The sequence below is a fragment of the Rhinolophus hipposideros genome, assembly GCF_964194185.1.
Source record: "Rhinolophus hipposideros genome assembly, chromosome: 1".
Classification (NCBI taxonomy): domain Eukaryota; kingdom Metazoa; phylum Chordata; class Mammalia; order Chiroptera; family Rhinolophidae; genus Rhinolophus; species Rhinolophus hipposideros.
In genome coordinates, this window is record NC_138047.1 from 41,110,606 (window position 1) to 41,126,299 (window position 15,694).

The 15,694-nt window shown below is 39.9% G+C and overlaps 1 protein-coding gene across 1 annotated transcript; it reads left to right on the top strand.

Annotated features, from left to right (window-relative positions):
* Window positions 1–13,951: 13,951 nt before the first annotated feature.
* On the top strand, window positions 13,952–14,453 carry LOC308490480 (small ribosomal subunit protein eS24; the record flags this gene model as incomplete). Its single annotated transcript, XM_081032817.1, has 1 exon — window positions 13,952–14,453. One exon carries the CDS (start codon window positions 13,952–13,954, stop codon window positions 14,345–14,347), a length of 396 nt encoding a protein of 131 aa, XP_080888943.1. The 3' UTR covers window positions 14,348–14,453.
* Between the last annotated feature and the right edge of the window lie 1,241 nt (window positions 14,454–15,694).

A 15,694-nucleotide genomic window follows, 5' to 3' on the forward strand; every position in this document is an offset into this window, starting at 1 on the left:
TTTGGTGCCACATTTTTCACATTTTTGTGGGTTTTTGTTCGTGATTTTGCCTTTGTGCCCCACCCCTGACCCCCATTAAGTGCTGAAGCATTGTCTAGTGTTCCCAAGTGCAAGAAAGTTGTGATGAACTTTAAGGAGAAAATATATGTGTTAGAAGACCTTTGTTCAGGCATGAGTTATACTGCTGTTGGACAAGAGGTCAATGTTAATCAACAATGTATATTAAATAAGGTGTCTTTAAACATAAACACCCACAAGACAAGGTTATGTGTTGGTTGTTTGACAAAAAATATTGGGACCAGGTTCCCAGGAAGCTAACCCTGTAATTTCCCTAGGAGCAATGGTTGAGTGTTCGCTAATTCAGTATTTGTGGCGACTTTAGAGAACGTAACTGCTGCAAATAACTGGAATCAGCTGTATTAGTGTTTGTATTTAAGGCTATGACTTTTCTTCTGAGCTGGGCTTTATATGTGTCTCAAAATTCTGATATGTAGAGTATGCCTGTTGTTAAGCTATTATCTGTCACCTCCAAACCCAGAAAGAATTGCTTTCCAAGTACCTTGAGTTCTATATGCTAGTGGTTTTGAAACCTCCATGCTAAGCTTTGTGAAGTGAGGCTGGAACTCTACAAACCACCTTCCTTCTTTGTCAGCTGGCTGACAAAGGTTCTGCCAACAGGGGTCACTAGAGGGAGACCTGAAGGCAAGAGGAGGAAGCAGAACTTAGCCAGCAATGCCTCTTCACCCTGGCAGGGGCAACAGGAGCTGGTTGTAGCCTGCAGATTCTTTTCCACGCTCCCTGAACCAATTCCACTATATCTCCCAGAGGCCTGAGTCTCGGTTCCGTGGGATCTTTCTGAGAGCATGGGAGCTGCTACCTTGCAGGCATTACCTCAGAGTTCCCTCAGGGTCCCTCTGGTTTTTTTTTTTCAGTGCTTTACCATTTGCATCACCAATTTGATTTTTCAAATTAAATTCTCTCTGTAGAACTACCTACTATGGTTTCTATTTTCCTAGAGCCTAACTAACATGTAGAGATTCTTTAACTTTTTATTTTGAAATTATTTCAAACTTATAGAAAAGTTGTAAGAATAGTACAGAGAAATTCTGGATACCTTTTATACCCTTTACTCAAATCCATCCGTTTTTTTGTTTGTTTGTTTGTTTTTCGTTGAGGTGAAATTTAGGTAATATAAAAGTAACCATGTTAAGGGGAACAATTCAGTGGCAATAAGTACATTCACAATGAATTCATCAATTTTTGATATTTTGCCGTATTTGCTTTATAATTCACTATACGTATATATGTATGCACATATAATTATGCATAATTATTTTTTCTCAACCATTGAGAGTACATTGCACACATACTCCTTTTCCTCTTACTACAGTTACATGTGCTTCTGAAGAACAATATTTCATAAAAAACCACTGGTACATTACTTTTATCTAATCTATATTCCATAATCCAATTTTGCGAATTGTCCCAATAATATTCCTTATAATATCATTTTTCCCATTAGCGCAGGACCCAGTCCAGGAAGACATACTGAATTTAGGTGTCATGTCTATTTAGTCTCTTTTAATGTGGACCAGTCAGCCTTTCATAACATTGACATTTTTTAACATAGGTCAATTTTTTAGAATGTTCTTCAGTTTAGGTTTCTTCTTGATTAGAATCTGATTTTACATTCCCAAAAGTGATTTGTGTCCTCCTTAGGGTATCAAAAGATGTCTGTCTGCCTCTGATTGGTGATGTTAATTTTGATCATCCATTCAAAGTATTTCCATGGTATATACTCTTGATCCTTGCAACTAGTAAGCAATCTGTGGCGCGACATTTTGAAACCATAAAATTATCTAGAAATTTTGTAATATTTATCTTTTGTATAGTTTTTCAGTTTGGTCTTATACCTTTTCCTGGATTTTTCTTTGGTTCAAAGTTATTGTAAAGAGAGCTTTTCAAATGCCCAGGTGATAGGGTGCAACACATAACTCCACAATTCTTGTTACTATTTTTTAAAGAAAAAAAATGAATCATATTATTAAAGAAACTATTGGTTATGCTTATTTTGTTATGTGTTAATTCTCAATCTTTTCTATTAAAAAATGATTCTTTTAAAATTGTTAATATAGTTCAAACGCAAATGATACCAACAGCATACAGTGAAGAGTCTGCATCTTACCAGCTTACTCAGTTTTCTGAAGTAATCAATGTTACAAGTTTCTCTATGTCCTTATAGAGATAGTTTCTGCATATAAAGCAAAAACATATATATCTCCCCACCACCATACAAACTGATGTTTGTCTATATTTTCCACACTTCTCTGCATTTGGCTTTTTTCATTTAATGGTATATCCTAGAGATCATTAAATATTAGCTTCCTCATTCATTCTGATGGCTTCATAGTATTCCATTGTATACACGTACTGTGATTTATTCAGTTAGTCCTCTATTGACATTTAAGTTGTTTCCATCCTTTTTCGCCTTTATATAAACTGTGATGCAGAATAACCATGTACATATATCAGTATATGTGCAAGTATATTTATCATGTAAATTCCTGGACATGAAAATTCTGAGTCAGAAAGTTTGTAATTTTGTACTGAAATTTTGATAAATGTTGCCAATGTATCCTTCATCAAGATTCCACAGAGACCGTACCAGTTTACAGGGAATGCATTTTAGCACAATCGTCCTTTATCTCCTTTGTATTATGAAAACAGAAATTTGAAAATAGTGTTTGTTAACCAAGAAGCTTCTAAAGGAGTGGCTTTTCCAAAAATGATGCACGCAAAATTGCAAAATATAATTCTCAGTGTTCAAAGCAGTTACCTCACAATGAGGCTGGAATTTTAGTTTAATTCTTGTACTTGTTGTTTCTCCTACTCCGAAGTCTTTCTACTTGGTTTAATTAGTTTTACTTTAATGATGCACACACATTCCAGATCTGCTGCTATAAACAACCGAGTACAAACTCAGAAAGGTAGCAAATAGTTCGGCTGTTGTACCGTAAACCCTGGCAGAGGGGAAGAGGAAAAAGGGCTTTTAGCTGGCCTCTCCTGCAGGCTTTTACTGTCCTTGAGGCATTCTCCTTGTCCAAATAAGAAGGAAAATTATTTTCCAGTCTTAACTCGTGTGCCAAAATTATTCTTGGAATTGCTCCCTTAATCTGTCAGTTTCATTTTCCCATGGAGGCATGATCAGGGCGACCAAGCCTTCCCAGTCAGAATCGGAGTTGGAACTTGATTGCTCCCACAGACAGCTGCTTTGGAAAAATTCCTTGCGAGGCGATTTCAGTAAGGGGCTAGAAACATCAGCGAGCTGGTGCTGGGATCTGAAGCTCTAACTGTATGTGTGACTTCAGTCTTTCTACAGTGCTAGTGGCTAACAGAGACATAAAGGAATTAATCATCTCCCTTCCTCCCTCCTTCCTCCAATCCTTCCTTCCTTTCTTCCTTCTTTCTTTCCTTCCTTCCCCAGTACTTAAGAACGAGAAGAATGAGTAATCAAATTCCAAGGAACCAAACTCCTTAGTGTTGATCTCCAGCTCATTTCCCAAGTTCTTCGTTTTCATTCTCTTTCTCAGTCTGGTCTAGTCAAGAGTGTGGGCTTTGGAGCACATCAGCTCACACCCAAGTTTTGCTCCTTGCTGGCTTGAGACAGCAGGTGAGTTAGCCTCCCAGAGACAAAGGGTCCTCACCAATAAACTGGGGTCGCATTACCTTCCTTGTAGAGTTGATGTGAGGATTAAAGGAAGTCAAGTAGGTGGGCACAGCGCCTATCACAGTCTTGACAAATAAGCCTCATTTAAAGTTAGTTTATTTCCTGTTATCACCTTTTTACCCCTCTGACCAAGGGCCTAAAACTCATTCTTCTAGAGCTTATACTCTTGACCAGTATTAAATTAGAAAAGATGCACGGTGGTGAGGCAATCTGAGTAGAAACACCAGGCTTCACCTCTGCCTAAATTAGAATTTGGAAATTTAAAAAATATATATTCATTCTTTTCTAGGTGGTAAGATTTCAAACTCTCAGAAATGTATTTTGCAGTATTGACAGCCACACTGTTAGAAAAGCCACACCTTTGGGGGCAACTCTGGCAGGTTTTACAATCAAGTCAAAACTAGCGCTTGTATTTACATATTACACAATCTTATAAAGCAGTTTAGATACAAATGGAGTTTTTACAAAAATCAAGTTCAAATACCTCTTTTCTTTCCTCTCCCCAGAGCATATAAAAGGCAGTTCTCAAGAATAGGGAATGATTTTATCTTAGAGACTGGAAATTCTCTGAAACTAATGGTTTCCGTATTTTATAAATACAAATATACAGTAGTGAATTATTTTACTCAAACTCTTTATTTATAGATGTCTCACAGGGACCAACTTATTTAACCACAATGGTAGAGACTGGCTAGCTTCATATCAAATCTGTTTCGTTCTCCGAGGCACGCAGCTAGACTGTATTTCCCAACTTTGCACACAGGTATGCCAAGTGGAATGTGGTCAAAAGTGACGTGGACCACTTCCAGGCCTGGCCCTTTAAACCTCCCATCGTCATCTTTGACGCCCTTGATCACCTGTCCTCCCAGAAGACAGGAAGGACAATGACTCCCAGGCCAACCTTGGGAGCCACGTTTTTATATATTTTATAAACTACTTGGCGAACTGACCAACTAGGAATAGTTGCATTAGAATATTTTGTGACTGAAAAATAAGCTTTTTTTGTATTAAGCTACTGAGATTTGGGGGGATTTATCTCTCATAGTGGCTAGTATTACCAATGCAGTCTTAAACACAAAATGTCATCTCAAAGTCCTCAAATATCTTTATACAATTCCCTTCTTCCCTCCTTCTCCTCTTTTCCTCCTTTCATTCCTTTTCCCTCCCTCTGTCCTATCTCTCTCCTTCCCTCCAATCCTTCCTTCCTTCCCCAGTAATGTAATAATACATTTCTTCTAGGCACTACTCTAAGCACTGGGGATGTTGGAACAAAGCAAGCCAATCTTTGAGGGCAACAGGCAATAAACAAGTAAACAGTGTGGTTTCAAGCACTGATAATTGCGTAGAAAACAACTAAAGAAACATAATGAGAATGACAGGGAGGATCTTTTAGACAAGGTGGTCAGGAAAGGGCTTTCTGAGGGGGTAGCATTCGACCAGAGTGCTGAAGGATACAATGTCAATCATCTAAAGAGACAAAGAACTCTTAACAATCACTTCTCTAAACCATCTATAGAAGGAAAACAAACCTAACAACAGTACAAGAGAAACGAAAATGACTCACTTTAGTCAAAGATGAGTCAAAGAGAGAGATGGGAAACTCAAACCCCAGACTTACCTATTCCTAACTTTGCTCTTGGCCAGGAATCTTTAGCATCATCAGCAAACTCTTCCTTTCACTCTGGGCTGACTAGTTTCATACTTCTCAGTCCTTCCATTTGAAGTTTGCCACGTAGTCAGGCAACTCAGTGAGTATAGTAGTATGTCAGGCTCTATGCCTAGACACTTAAAAACACTATCTAAATGAACCGGACTCTGGGAACTGCAACGGATTATTTAACCTCTCCAGTCCTTAATTTCCTCATTTCTAAAATGGAGACAGTTGTAGGAACTAAGTTACTACACGTGAGAATGTACATGCAAAATGCTAGAACAGAGTAGGTGTTAAAGAAACAGTTTTATTAAGGTTAAATTAACCTTAAGGCCATTCAGAGACCAAATCTATCAAATCCCCGACTCTGCATTCTTAACAACAACAAAAAAGATATTTCTGCCTTCTTTAGGGTCGTACTCCAATTCAATACTGATTTGAAAGGAAAAGATAGTCTTCCCGTAGCCATTGGAGGTGGGGCAGCAGGCAGTTGGCAGGAGGCAGGAGGCTTTGTGTTAAGAATGATCATTCAAGAGCAGCTGACCCTAGATACCCATCAGGCGGCCTGAGGTGAGATCACCACTGGCTGCTCTCCTCTACAACCTCACAGGGTACTATTCACATGGAACTGTGAGTCGTGTTCTGTTTGTGAGTTGGGAAATCAATCTGTGGGTCATGGCCAGCATCTTATAAAGTATTTATTGAAGTATAACCTAAAAGCATAAAAGTACACACATCAAAAATGTGCATGCAGCTCAGTAAATTTTTACAGAATGAACACACCATGGAATCAGCCTGACATGAAGAAACAGAACATTGCTAGCATCTCAGAAACCCTCCTCATATGCCCTCCCAGTCACTACCTCCTTCCAAAGCTAACCATGACCCTGATTTCTATAATGCCATGTTCCCCCGAAAATAAGACCTACCCAGACAATCAATCAGCTCTAATGCATCTTTTGGAGCAAAAATTAATATAAGACCCAGTATCATATTATATTATATTATATTATATTATATTATATTATATTATACCCAGTGTTATATTATAGTAAAATAAGACCGGGTCTTATATTAATTTTTGCTCCAAAAGACACATTAGAGCTGATTGTCTGGCTAGGTCTTATTTTCAGGGAAACACGGTAGCACTAGAGATCAATTTTGCCCTTTTGGAATTTCATATAAATAAAATCACATGATATGTGCTGTTTTGTATTTGGCTTCTTTTACTCAGCATTATATTTGTGAAATGTATCCATGTTGCTGTGTCTATCAATAGTTTGTTTGCATTGCCATAGAATATTCCACTATATGAATATGCTGCAATGTATCCATTCTACTATTAATGGCCACTTGGGTTATTTTCAGTTTGGGGCCATTACAGATAGTGTTAAAGAACGACCATTTTATTATCATGCTCACAGATTTTCTGAGTCAGGAATTTGAAAAGGGAAAGGGCCCTGTGGAGACGGCTTATCTCTGCTCTAACGAGGTCTGATATCTGGGGCCTCAGCTAAAAAGACTCAATGACTGGAGGTGATGCCAGCACGTATCTGCACCTGGGCTGAGAGGACTGTAAGTTCTTACAATAGGATCACCTGTATGTGGTCTCTCTGGGAGTTTGGCTTCTTTACAGCATGGCGACCTCAGGACAGCTGGCCTTTGTACAGGGTGGCTCAGAGCTCCAAGCACAAGTGTCCACAGGAACAAGCTAGAAGCTGCGTGGCTTTTTCCAAGGAAGGGGAGGAACACCTGTTTTCCCTCTACCCTTCTTCGATTCATTGGCTGGGGCCATGTAAATTAGACTGACAAAAAAACAGATTAAAAAGAGAACACTATGCAGCATTATTTCCAATAGCCAAGATACGGAAGCAACGTAGGTGTCCATAGATAGATGAATGGATTAAAAAAGATGTGATGGGGGGCTGGCCCGGTGGCTCAGGCGGTTAGAGCTCCGAGCTCCTAACTCCGAAGGCTGCCAGTTCAATTCCCACATGGGCCAGTGGGCTCTCAACCACAAGGTTGCCAGTTCAATTCCTCGAGTCCCGCAAGGGATGGTGGGCAGCGCCCCCTGCAACTAAGATTGAACAAGGCACCTTGACCTGAGCTGCCGGATGGCTCAGTTGGTTGGAGCGTGTCCTCTCAACCACAAGGTTGCCGGTTCGACTCCCGCAAGGGATGGTGGGCTGTACCTCCTGCAACTAGCAACCGCCACTAGCAACGGCAACTGGACCTGGACCTGGAGCTGAGCTGCGCCCTCCACAACTAAGACTGAAAGGACAACAACTTGACTTGGGGGGAAAAAAAGTCCTGGAAGTCCACACTGTTCCCCAATAAAGTCCTGTTCCCCTTCCCCAATAAAATTAAAAAAAAAAAAAAGATGTGATGTACATATACAGCGGAATATTAGTCAACAATAAAAAGAACAAAAGTTTGCAATTTGTGACAGTATGGATGAATTTAGAGCATATTATGCTGAGTGAAATAAGTCAGACAGAGACAAAAATAGCATTTACTCTACCAGTAGCTTCTATGTGTTTTTTTTGCTTTCATGCTCTGCAAGAAAAGGCATTTTTATCATTAGGTTCCACTACGTGTATATAGTATGTTGAGTTCTCTGGTTGGAGAACTGCATGCTGCATGTTTATTGGGGACTGCTCTAGGATCAGCACCTGTGAAAGAACAAGGGACGCAGGGTTGAGCAAACGGAGAAGTTGAACTGTGACGCTCTTTCAACCTAGGGGAAGCTTTAGTTGATTCCACAGAGAGTGTTGAAGTTAGCTCATCAGTGGTGTGCCAAATTGTGGCAAGAGTAGGATGACCAACCATTCCAGTTTGTCAAGGACAGAACAGGCACTTCACAAAAGAAGATATTCAAATAGCCAATAAACATATGAAAAGATCCTCAACTTCAATAGTCATCAGGAAAATGCAAATTTAAATCACAACGCAATACTACCCAGATAAATGGCTAAAATAAAAAAAACAATGCCAATTGTTGGGATGTGGAGCAAGTGGAACTTTCATACATTATTTATCGGAGTATAAATTGGCAGAAGCTAAAAAAAATGCTGTTTAGCGTTGTCTACTGAAGATTTGCATACATACACACTGTGACCCAGCAATTGTACTCCAAAAGACATACCCAACAGAAATGTACATTTGGTCACAATAAATGTCGAAGAATAGTGATAGCACCTGGGCAGATAATGTTTTCCAGAGATGGCTGTCACAACCTTTCCTGTCTCATATGCTTCCCTATAATGGAACCTAGGGACTCCTCACTAGGAGAAGTAGGGTCTGTGTGTTCTCCCTTTAAACGTAGGCAGGCTTGTGACTCACTGTACCAAATAAAATGCTGTGGAAATGATGCTATGTGACTTTTAAAGTTAAGTCAATGGAGGGTAGCAGAATATACCACCCCAAAATATGCCACTTGCACATTAGGATTCTCTTGAGCTGAAGGCAACTGAGAAAAGCCAGATGGAATAAAAGCTCTCTGCTTCTATCTACTACTTGCCTAAATGCAGGACATATATTTGTAAAGGTGTCGGGTCTCCTCTCTATCAGAAAGGAGAAAAGTTAATCATCACCAGGGACAACTAGATCTTATCAGCCCGAGATGGCACCAGAGGAATCTACATAACAAACCTTGCTGAAAATAGCCTTTATCTTCCATTAGATCCCCTGGATATTTACCTTCCCACAATTTGCCATCCTAAAAACTTGAAGTTCTTTTTATTTGTCTTGTCAGTTCTCTAAGAATTTATAGTTCTTTTGTTAAGATGTTATTTGTATAAGCCCAAGTTCTGACAACCCCTTGAGCTACTCATCACAGTGTTGCCATGTATATGTGTGAGCATGTTAATAAACTTCTGTATGTTTCTCTCTTATTTTTAATTAAAATATAGTTGGCACACAATATAATATTAGTTTCAAGTGTACACGTAGTGATTCTATATTTACAAGCCCTACAATGTAACACAATGGTAAGTCTAGTAACCAATGGTTATCTGTCAGTGTACAAAGTTACTACAATATTATTGACTATTCTCTGTGCTGTATACTCCATCCCCGTGACTTTGATAGCTGGAAGTTTGTACCTCTTATTCCCCTTCACTTTTTTCACCCATCCATCCATCCACTCTCCTCCCCTCTGGAAACTATCAGTTCTCTGTATCTATGAGTCTGTTTCTATTTTGTTCTGTTTGTTCATTGGTTTTATTTATTTAGATTCCATAGATAAGTGAAACGCAGGCCTCCGGGACTTTAGTATTTTAGTAGGGGAAGCTGACTGATAAACAGATAGTTACCACGTGAAGTGGCAGGTGCAATAATAGAGATATTAGAGAGCCCCTAGGAGGGGAAGTGTGTGGCAGCTAGCCTTCAGGATGGCCCCCAGTAATCCCCGCCTCCTAGTTTTCATATTCTGTGTAGACCTCTCCTACATTGTATCGGGGTTTGTCTCTGCAACCAATAGAACACCATGGAAGTAACGGTGTGTGACTTCCAAGGCTCGGTCAGGGGATGGCAAACTTTCTTTGTAAAAGGCCAGATAGTAAATATTTTAAGCTTTACAGGCCATATGTTTTCTGTTATAACTACTTATTCTGTCACTGTAGCATGAAAGCAATCAGTAAGTAAATGAATTTGAGTATAGCTGTGTTCCAGTAAAACGGGTAGCAGGTTGGCTTTAGCGGCCACTTACAGTTTGCCAATTCCTGGTCTAGGTCACAGAAGACATTGCAGCTTTTCACATGTACTCTTGGGTCACTTGCTTTGGGGAAGCCAGCTGCCATGTCATAAGAACATTTGAGTCCTATGGAAAGGTCCACATGGTAAGGAACCAAGGCCTCTGCCAACAGCCAGCGCCAATGGACCAGTCATATGAGTGGGCCATCTTGTAAGTGGATTCTTTAGCCCTGACAAACCTTCAGGTGAGACTGCAGCCCCAGCTGACATCTTGACTGCAGCTTCGTGAGACACCCCAAGCCAGAAGCACCCAGCTAATGCACTCCCAAATTCCTGAAATTGGCTGAGCTAGTGTTTATTGTTGTTTTAAGCCACTAAGTTTTGACTTAGTGCAGAAATGAAGAACTAATACCGAAGATTTATCTCCCTCCTGACTCCTAAGAGAAGCATTAAGATACAGTAGGCTGTAGCCTAGATTCTTTGGTAAGTCATTTATTTGAATTACAAATACATAAATACAAACTCATTGTAAAATATTCAAACAATATTGAAGTACAGAGACCAAACAAAATCCCCCTGTATCGGGTCCCTACCTCGTCAGCCCCGTATCCACTGCCCATGGAGGAAGGAAGTATAATATTTTATCCCCTTTTCTGTGACATGAGTGCCTCGTGGCTTCTTCCCTTTTTATTTCTTCAGCACCTTATGTACTTCTCTAGCATTTATTTCTTTCTATTTTGTCTTAATGGTTTGCAGTTTTCTTCAGGGACAGCTTCATGGATGTGCCACCTGTGCAGTCCCATGAACCCCAACATTATAAGGACCCTTTGCTTGGTTTAAGGATCTGTTGTCATTGTCTTGAAATTCTTGAAAATATTTTCACAAGGGGTCTCACATTTTCATTTATACCAGGCCTGGTTTTCAGATTTGTCTTCCACAAGATTATAAAGGCAGGGGCCCTGGCAGCCATCCCGTCATGGACGTCTCTGAGTTCCCTAACCACCTTGCTACTGTCCTCAGTGAATGTTTGTTCATATAAAGGGAAAATTCCTTATCTCCGAAGGGCTTTTTTGTTTTTTGTTTTGTTTTGTTTAGTGAAGCCATACACGGACATCTTTATGATGATCAACAAACTCAGAGCAATCCCGAGTTCTTATTATGGTTGAGTCCCATTTTCCCTCTGGTTTTTGCATGTTACTCTGAGCTTCATTTGTTCACTGCAAGGAACAAAGGAAGAATACTGTTCTTTGTTTCTAATTTACAGAGATCTGTAACACATTCTCAAGAAGCAACAACTGCAGCCTCTTGCAGCCTGTAAGTTTCATGTTTCAACAATATCTGTACTCAAAGAAGGATTGTAAGCCAGGCATAAAGAAGTTCATGTTTTCAGGCAAGCAGTCAGTAGGAGCAGTGAATATATAATGGGGCATAGAACCATGATATTAAATTATTTTCATCTGTCCATAATTGAGACAGTGATTATTCTGGTCATTTCAGGTGTTCAATGTTCCTTAAATTTCAGTCATGGTAAAATTTGCCATGACTTTTTGAAAAGAACATGTTAGATTTCAGGTTGTTCAAGTTAACCTTTTAGAACAGCTTCTTTAAAATCTCATTAATAAATCAACTAGCAACATATGTTCACAAGGATGTGGAAAAAATGGAACCCTTGTGCACTGTTGGTGGGATTGCAAATTGGTACAGCCACTATGGAAAACAGTTTGGAGGTTCCTCAAAAAATTAAAAATAGAACTACCTTATGACCCAGCAATTCCACTTCTGGGTATTTATCCAAAGAAACCCAAAACACTAATTCAAAAAGGTACATGCACCCCTATGTTCATTGCAGCATTATTTACAATAACCAAGATATGGAAGCCACCTAAGTGCCCATCAATAGACGACTGGATAAAGAAGTGGTACATGTATACAAAAAAATAGAATATTACTCAGCCATAAACAAGAATGAAATCTTGCCACCTGCAACAACATAGATGGACCTAAGTGAAATAAATCAGACTGAGAAATACAAATGCCATATGATCTCATTTATGTTGAGAACAAAATTAAAAAACAAACAAAACAGAAACAGACTCATAGAGAATAAACTGATGGTTGCTAAATGGGAAGGGGGTTGGGGAATAGGGGAGAAGGTGAAGAAGTACAAATTAGTAGTTACAAAATAGTCATGGGGATGTAAAGTACAGCATAGGGAATATAGTCAATAATATTGTAATAACTATATATGGTGCCAGATGGGTACTAGATTTATTGAGGGGATCACTTCATAAATTACACAAATGTCTAACCACTATGCTGTACACCTGAAACTAATATAAAATATTGAATGTCAACTATAGCGAAAAAAGAAAAAGTAATAATAAAATAAAGTTCCCTACTTTTTCAAATTTATATTTGGAAGTAGTTCAGACTTTTCTTTAAGCCATGCCCACCAAATGTTAAAATAATTTTTCCTTAAGTTTTATATTATTTTTAAAAGTTTTTATGCTTTTAAGAGTGTATCTTCTATGGTTCTTTTAAAATGGTATAAACCGGGCCGGCTCGGTGGCTCAGGTGGTTGGAGCTCTGTGCTCCTAACTCCGAAGACTGCCGGTTGGATTCCCACATGGGCCAGTGGGCTCTCAACCACACGGGGTTGCCGGTTCAGTTCCTCGAGTCCCGCAAGGGATGGTGGGCAGTGACCCCTGCAACTAAGATTGAACACGGCACCTTGAAGTGAGCTGCCACTGAGTTCCCCGATGGCTCAGTTGGTTGGAGCGCGTCCTCTCAACCACAAGGTTGCTAGTTTGACTCCCGCAAGGGATGGTGGGCTGTGCCCCCTGCAACTAAGACTGAAAGGACAACAACAACTTGACTTGGAGAAAAGGCCTGGAAGTACACACTGTTCCCCAAAAAAGTCCTGTTCCCCTTCCCCAATAAAATCCTTTAAAAAAAAAATGGTATAAACCACAAGTTCAGAAAAGTGAAACAGTGAAAATTTAATAAGAGAGTAGCTATATCGTAGCATTTAAAGTAAAATATTTTTGTTATTCATTTAACAAATATCTATGAATTTCCCGTGTATCAGGCATTGTTTCAGACATGGACAACACAGCACACAAGTTCTCTACATTCTGGAACTTGCATTAAGGTGGGAGAATAGGACAATTGACAGAAATAAGGAGAGGATGGATAAGTAATATCATAGGATGTTTAATTTTAGCTAGTGATATGTATTATGAAGACAAAAGACAAACTTGGATATATATTGATATGAAAAAATTTTTGGACTATATTGTTAAATGAAAAACTGGAGTTGCAAAATAATAAGGTACAGGGACCTCAATTTTAGGGATTTATAGATATATTACCAAAAGAAAACAAAGAAAGAAAAGAAAGAAAGTTGAGAAATGTATACACTAAAATATAAGTATATAAAATAGTTTAAAGAGAGACAGAGAGAGACAGAGACAGAGACAGAGAGAGACCATTTGAATTTGACATCTATTTCCCAGTATTAAGAATAAGAAAAATAGGGCAGCCAGGTGGCTCAGTTGATTACAGCGCAAACTCTCAACAACAAGGTTGCAGGTTCAATTCCCACATGGGATGACGGGCTATGCCCCCTGCAACTAAGATTGAAAACAGCAACTGGACTTGGTTGAAGGACAACAACTTGGAGCTGATGGGCCCTAGAGAAATACACTGTTCCCCAATACTCCCCAATAAAATTTTTTAAAAAAGAATAAGAAAAATAGTGAGAGATTAATTCTCTGGGATCATCAAAACATCAGCTCTATCAGATTTTATGGCCAATATAGAGAGACATTTTTCCTGATGGCCTGGAACTGACAAAAATAACTGACAGGGGCGCTGCCATCATGAACGACACAGTAACTATTCGGACCAGGAAGTTCATGACCAATAGACTACTTCAACGGAAACAGATGGTCATCGATGTCCTTCACCCTGGGAAGGCAACAGTACCTAAGACAGAAATTCGGGAAAAACTAGCCAAAATGTACAAGACCACACCAGATGTCATCTTTGTATTTGGATTCAGAACCCATTTCGGTGGTGGCAAGACAACTGGCTTTGGAATGATTTATGATTCCCTGGATTATGCAAAGAAAAATGAACCCAAACATAGACTTGCAAGACATGGCCTGTATGAGAAGAAAAAGACCTCAAGAAAACAGCGAAAGGAACGCAAGAACAGAATGAAGAAAGTTAGGGGGACTGCAAAGGCCAATGTTGGTGCTGGCAAAAAGAAGTGAAGTGCCTAGCAGTGAGGTGGAGATTGGATGACAGAAGGAGTAAAGATACGTCAGTGACTGGTGATTGAGCAGATTTTTCATGAGAGGACTAATAAACTAAGTACTTTAAAAAAAATAAAATAAATAAAATAACTGACAGGGTCATAAGTAATGTGAGATCTCTGATACGCATTAATGTGTTCCCCTGCCCACCTCTGTGGTCAAATTTTTATATTACCTGAAGCAATGCTTTACACCTAGTAGGTACCACATATCTATTTACTGGAAGCTGGCAGAAAGGAAGGTATGAACTTACTGTGAAATGGAAAACAGATGTGACTACTTCTGAAAAGTAATCAAACAGCTTTGAGGTACAGGAAAGGAGAGTATTTGCACACAAGGAAATACCCAACCCCAGGAAGCAGATGCTGGTATGCTGTTGGTCAAAACACTTTTTTCATAAAAAGCTCTGGGGTCTCATTTTTACTTCAGTGATTACCAAAAATTTTTTTTATAATTTTCTTTTTTTAATTGGGGAAGGGGAACTGGACTTTATTGGGGAATAGTGTGTACTTCCAGGACTTTTTTCCAAATCAAGCTGTTGTCCTTTCAGTCTTAGTTGTGGAGGGCACAGCTCAGCTCCAGGTGCAGTTGCCATTGCTAGTTGCAGGGGGCACAGCCCACCATTCCTTGCGGGAGTCGAACGGGCAATCTTGTAGTTGAGAGGACTCTCTCCAACCAACTGAGCCATCTGGGAGCTCAGCGGCAGCTCAGCTCAAGGTGCCCTGTTCAATCTTAGTTGCAGGGGGCAGAGCCCACCATCCCTTGCGGGACTTGAGTTGAACCGGCAACCTTGTGGTTGAGAGCCCACTGGCCCATGTGGGAATTGAACCAGCAGCCTTCGGAGTTAGGAGCATGGAGCTCTAACTGCCTGAACCACCAGCCGGCCCCGAAATTTTTTTTAATCTATCTAGGGAATTTATTCCCAAAATGACATTCTGAGTGACTTCCTCCATTCACAGCAGGCTGGGTTTTGCGATAATTGCCTTTGATGTCTGCTCTGTGGCCTTTTTCCCTCTCCTAACCTCTGTCGCTGTCAATTACCACGGGAAGCTGTCCACACGATGGAGACCATTGCCTCAGTAACAGGGGTATCGGCAGTGCCAGAGGTTACAGGCACTGCTGAAGGCTACACAGATCTAAGCCAATTTCCAAGGTTTTGCTCACCCTGAAATATATGATTGTCCTTTCCACAGTGTCTGCCCACTGTCACAGTTTTGAGCAGCAGTTCCATCTTCAGATCTCCACTATATCCCTAAGCGGCCTCTGATGTAAGCAAAGTGATTCTTCATAGTGCAAGGCTGCAGA